Source organism: Asparagus officinalis, chromosome 6, assembly GCF_001876935.1.
Source record: "Asparagus officinalis chromosome 6, Aspof.V1, whole genome shotgun sequence".
NCBI lineage: Eukaryota > Viridiplantae > Streptophyta > Magnoliopsida > Asparagales > Asparagaceae > Asparagus > Asparagus officinalis.
In genome coordinates this window covers 59165713-59170932 of record NC_033799.1, presented here as the reverse complement: position 1 = coordinate 59170932, position 5220 = coordinate 59165713, and the positions used below count along the sequence as shown (strand labels likewise).

The window sequence follows — 5220 nt, the reverse complement described above, 5'->3', positions numbered from 1 at the left end:
ATTGTGAATCTAAGATTGCTATCTACTTTTTGACAAATTGATGTGAATTTAATACATATTTTTATCAATTATTACAATTAAATAATTTTAAAAAGGCCAAACGTTTATACACCGCCTAGGCGTCCCTCAATCGCCTAGCGCTTTCTATAACATTGACCTGAAGAAGAAAATTAAAGACCATAACCATTCTCTAATCTAAGGCAGAAGAAGACTGATAAAAGCTATCCAAAAACTGTAGCTCAAATGATCCAATTACTTGCTCAGTTGCTAAACAAACTATGTATACTAAACCAGAAAACCAACTTCGCTAATACCTGCTCAACGAAAAACACAAATAAACCTGTACAGGTCATGACCAACATAACACCTTGAACCTCCATTGTTTTTAGCAGTCATTATCTATACATCTACATACATCATGTTCCTCTTAGTTGAGCCCAAGGCCTCCAAATTGTTGCTGCAGTGAGCCAAATCTAGCAGCATCTCTCTTCTTCTGAATCATCTTCATCCTCATCTTTTCCTGCTTGATGATTAACAGCTTGTCATAAACACACCAAGCAAAGCTTAAGAAATGTGGCCAATTATATCCCTCATTATAACATCCCCAGTAGTCCGGGTGATAAGTCACATGATACCAAGCTGATGCCTTAGCATCCTCATCATCATCATATGGGTTATCAACATCCCACTTCTTGTTAAACCACCCTCTCGCTTGTTTCCTCAGTGACCTCACTGCCTTGCTTAGAGCTTCTCCATCCTTATACTTGTTGAATGTCTTTGACATCTTCATTATACTTCCACTAAGAATCTCTGCCTCGGTTTTTATTTCATATTGGTCCATTAGACATCCTAACTTGTAGTCATAGTCCTCCTTAAAAGTGAAAGCCTTATCAAGATAGTTTATAAAGCCATTAACCTCCATGTCAGGGTCATATGATTTTCTCGCAATCTCCTTAGTGAATGCCTTTATATGGTTTGAATCAGCTGAGTGGCCTTTGACAGCTCTGAAGAGCTTACCGATAACTCCCTGGGACTCGTATGTCTCTTTGTCAAGCTTTTCCATGAAGTCCGGGTACTCTTTCACATGAAGGTGGGGTGGGATTTCAGCAGGCACGCCAGTCTTTGGAAAATCAACAGCGATGGAAAATAATTTTGCAAGCTCTATGCATTCCTGACTCTCTGCCTTGAGTGGTTCCTTGTCAGCAAAGACTGTGTGGGCATTCGCGATGATTCCTAGGGTTTCGTTGACGATATAATTGGTGAAGTACTCTTGAACTTCCTGTATAATATTGCCAAAGATATCAAATTCAACAATGTATTAGGATTGTCTATTCATTATATTAACAAAAAAAATAAATTAAATTAAATAAAATAGAACAGGTTAAGTGTGAGTTTGTTTTCATTAGACGATATAATTTATGAACACCAACTGTGTTTGTTTGTTTCTTTTTTTCCTTTAATTGGGTGACATCTATTCCTCTATAATAATGGGAGGATCCAAGATTCACTATTCATGCTACAATAAATTACTGTAGCATGTTACTGTAGAACAGACAGGGGATCTAAGATGCGCTATTCACGCTACACATGAATAACTGTAGCATTAATGGTACTGGGTGCACACTAGTCTTAGTAAATTGTAGTATGAACAATGATTTAATAGAACAGATGGGGGTAGAGATTCTCCAGTTCAACTCGCGCCCCAGTACCATCTTACTCGGGTGTTTCTGTTCAGAGAAATGGACCCACAGCACTTGATTGTGGAGCAACTGTAGACTGGAGGATTAACCTTTGCTCTATTAGCTTGGTGGCTGCTAGAAAGTCGGTTCTTTAAGCCCAACAGAGGACCATAAAGGCATCCAAGGTTGCCGCTCATTGGAAACCAACACATAAAGCCAGGGAACCTTTTTTAGGAAGGAGGTTGGTTTATGGTGGTTGCGTAATAAAATGGGTTTGCATGCAATAATATGAAATCACCTATATTGCATAGATACCTCCGTTTAAGGCCGTACCCATATCCAATTCAGAACTATGATTTTAATGGGTCGTTTGAATATCTAGTTTTATAAAAAAGCAATTTGCCAATTTACTATCCACAGGATAAAAAAAATGTTATAGAAATTTTGATTCTCACAAGATGTGAATGGAAAAACAATATGAACTTATGTGAAATTATTAAACCACATACACACTCACACTACACATGTAGCCGTGTATCGTACCCGCACTCATGCACCATAGAAAATCACATACTTGGAACTCCACACTACCATCTGCTTTGTTTGGAAATAACAGGAAAAATGCTCTACAGATAGAAATCAAATTGACAAGCGCGGCATCAATGTAAATGAGAAAGATGGTAAGCGAAGGTAAAAAGACTATGTTGCAACGAGGGTGCGGAAGATCATATTGACACAACACAACACATGGAAAATTCTGACATGACATGACACAACACAACAACACATGAAAAATTCTGACAACCAAACAACACATGTATGTTCAATTGAAGGTTTGTGTGCAATAGGAAGGTGTGAAAGATTTGTCTAGGAGATTATATTGCACTTTGTTTGTTTAATACGAGGATGCAGAAGATTTGTAATGTGCATGTAATAATTATTCCTCTAGAAGTAAGGGATACACTAGGAGGTTGATTAAGAGAGAATTTGTGAATAGTTCCCAGAGATTATACTATATTGTGTCTCGTTTAACTCTGTGGATGGCAGAATGATGGATGTGTGGATGTGGGGGTCTGATATGTGTCAACACTGCCAAAATAGCAGCTAAAACTAAATACGAGGCACGCAACAGCAGCGACACGTGCGCAAGACAAGTCTCATGCACGTGTCAAGACTGGCACTACATACTACATAGCTCGTCATAGAAATATAAAATTTGATGTTGATAGTACTTCAGAGCAACTATATACATAACCAGCATTCACAATTAAAAAGTTCACTGCCATAAATATTTTAGAGAATCCAATACACGATGTTTGGCTATACACAAGGGAAAAATTATCATCCCAAAAGTCTTTGCTCAAAACCTTATGGCATATGGAAAAATTTAAAAACGTCAGGGTAAGCTAAAGCTTAGTGAGAACATTTCCAACTAAGGTTCCTAGATATCTAACAACATAATAATAATTTCCAGAAATAGTGACTTATAAGTTTTGCCAACTCACCAAAGCTAGGCAAAAAAAAGATCGGTTTTGTTGAATGTGGTTTTCGAAACACATGGGACTATTAGTCCCGTTTGTTTAGTGGCTCCTAATCGACCACTAAACAACAATCAGAAAACCCATGGGACTACTAGTCCCATGGGTTTTTCTTTTAAATTTTCTTGGTTTTTTCAGACATAGTGAACATCACGTGGGGGCCGCTTAAGTTTAAACAAGAATAATTACACTGACACCTTGTGTACCTGATACCTTGGCTGCCCACAATGAGCCTTCATTAACATAGCAATTATGAATATAACGATACCAAAATATCACCCACCATCTATGGAGTGGGCCCCACGTGATGTTCATTGCGTCAATGTTTGGGTTCATATGTAACGTGTTAGTGTAATTATTCTTGTTTTCCACGCGAACTCATGTCTACGGCCTCTCCGAGTTTCTGACCCCCTCAGTTTCTTACCGTTCCCCAAAAAAATAAGAAATTAAAAAAAAATCCACGGGACTAGTAGTTTGGTGGGTTTTTTGATTGTTGATTAGTGGCCAATTAGCAGTCACTAAATACATTGGACTATTAGTCTCATGTGTTTCAAAAATTATCTTTAGCAAAACCGACCTCTTTTTGGCCAGTTTGGTGAGGTGACCAAAAAGAGGTCGGTTTTGCTAAATATTTAACAAAACGGTAGATTTTGCTAAATGTTTATCAAAACTAGTCTATTTCAAAAAATTCTCCTTTTGAAATCAAGGTAAATACTAAAAAAGAAAAAGGATTATTAAATTTGTACAAAATCAAAAGATTATTGTTTTCTCAAATTCATAGTCAAATGTCAGAATCTCAGATCTTGATAAGTCGTTCATGTAATGCAAGAATCACCTCACAGGTCACACTAAGACTACGAATATTATAGCTCGGTAGCATGGGAATGCGTAAAACACATCACAGCACTAATAATTCATGAAAATCGAATGCGTCTAACACTGTTACAGGTTACTAACCAAAGACACAAGAACCAGAATAAATTTCGAAAGGGCTAAATACAGAAGAGCCAAATAAAGGTGCATTCACCATATGACAGACACAAACAGAACACTCCATAGTGGACTTCCTACGGGTTTTAAAAACATCAAGAATCACTTGTCAAATCAGAAATACACCATTTATCAATATTGTTAACAATTTCGAATCAAGTGGAAGAGTGTAAAACTCGCCATGTTAGTTAAGACAGTTTACATAATTCACTTTTATCTATTCGTATAAGATACCAAGCTATAGAAAGATCCTTGAATCCATTAAACTATTGAAACACATTCAAAATACTTCTTTTCTTCAAAAGCTTTCAAGTAAAGCAATATTTACAATTATTTGAGATCGCTTGAGAACCAAATTCAATTATCACATTTTATATGAAATCAAATTTACTTTTAATCTCTTGTATGAAATCAAAACTGTATTGTATATTAGGCCACAACAGAAATAGGTTAAACCACATTTCACTTCATATACATGAAAAATAATAGAATATGCACAAGATCAATCAAATATAATACTCATGCAATTTTATATTATAAAATACTAGTGAGAAATGTACTCTCCTCTTAATCGACTGACTTCTCTCCAACTCCTCTTTTTGATACCAATGTAGTCCCGTAATATAGCATTTCAATAATAATGTCAATTACAGATTAATTCATTTCATAAGTAGTATTTCACACTAGCAAATGCTAATCACGAGTTATAAATGCTCACACTATTATTTCAAATTTCATAACACATTTTCTACATTTTTGGGGGCTTATTAAAAGTCTGTGGCAACTATAGCGGTCTATAGATGATTCTCCAGAGCTATTTATAATCTCGATTTACTATTTTTTGACCTTTTCGCAAAGATAGAATTTTCACTTTTCAATTGTTTTCACACTGTCTGGTTCCATTTACAATCCTTGTGAGGATAGAAAGCTATGTCAAAATTTTTCCATTCAAAATCTCCATTTTTCCTTTCTTTTTAAACTCAATTTAGGATCATTTGAAAAGTTTTTTGAGT

The 5220-nt window shown here is 35.9% G+C and overlaps 1 protein-coding gene across 2 annotated transcripts in view; it reads right to left on the bottom strand.

Moving 5' to 3' along the window:
• LOC109844456 (probable RNA-dependent RNA polymerase 1) overlaps positions 213 to 5220 on the bottom strand; it is a 58660-nt gene continuing 53652 nt past the window's right edge. For both annotated transcript variants that reach the window (XM_020413509.1, XM_020413508.1), the window contains exon 6: positions 213 to 1279. In XM_020413509.1, coding sequence (XP_020269098.1) covers positions 428 to 1279 — 852 coding nt within the window. In that variant the 3' untranslated portion in view covers positions 213 to 427. The remainder of the gene's footprint in view (positions 1280 to 5220) is intronic.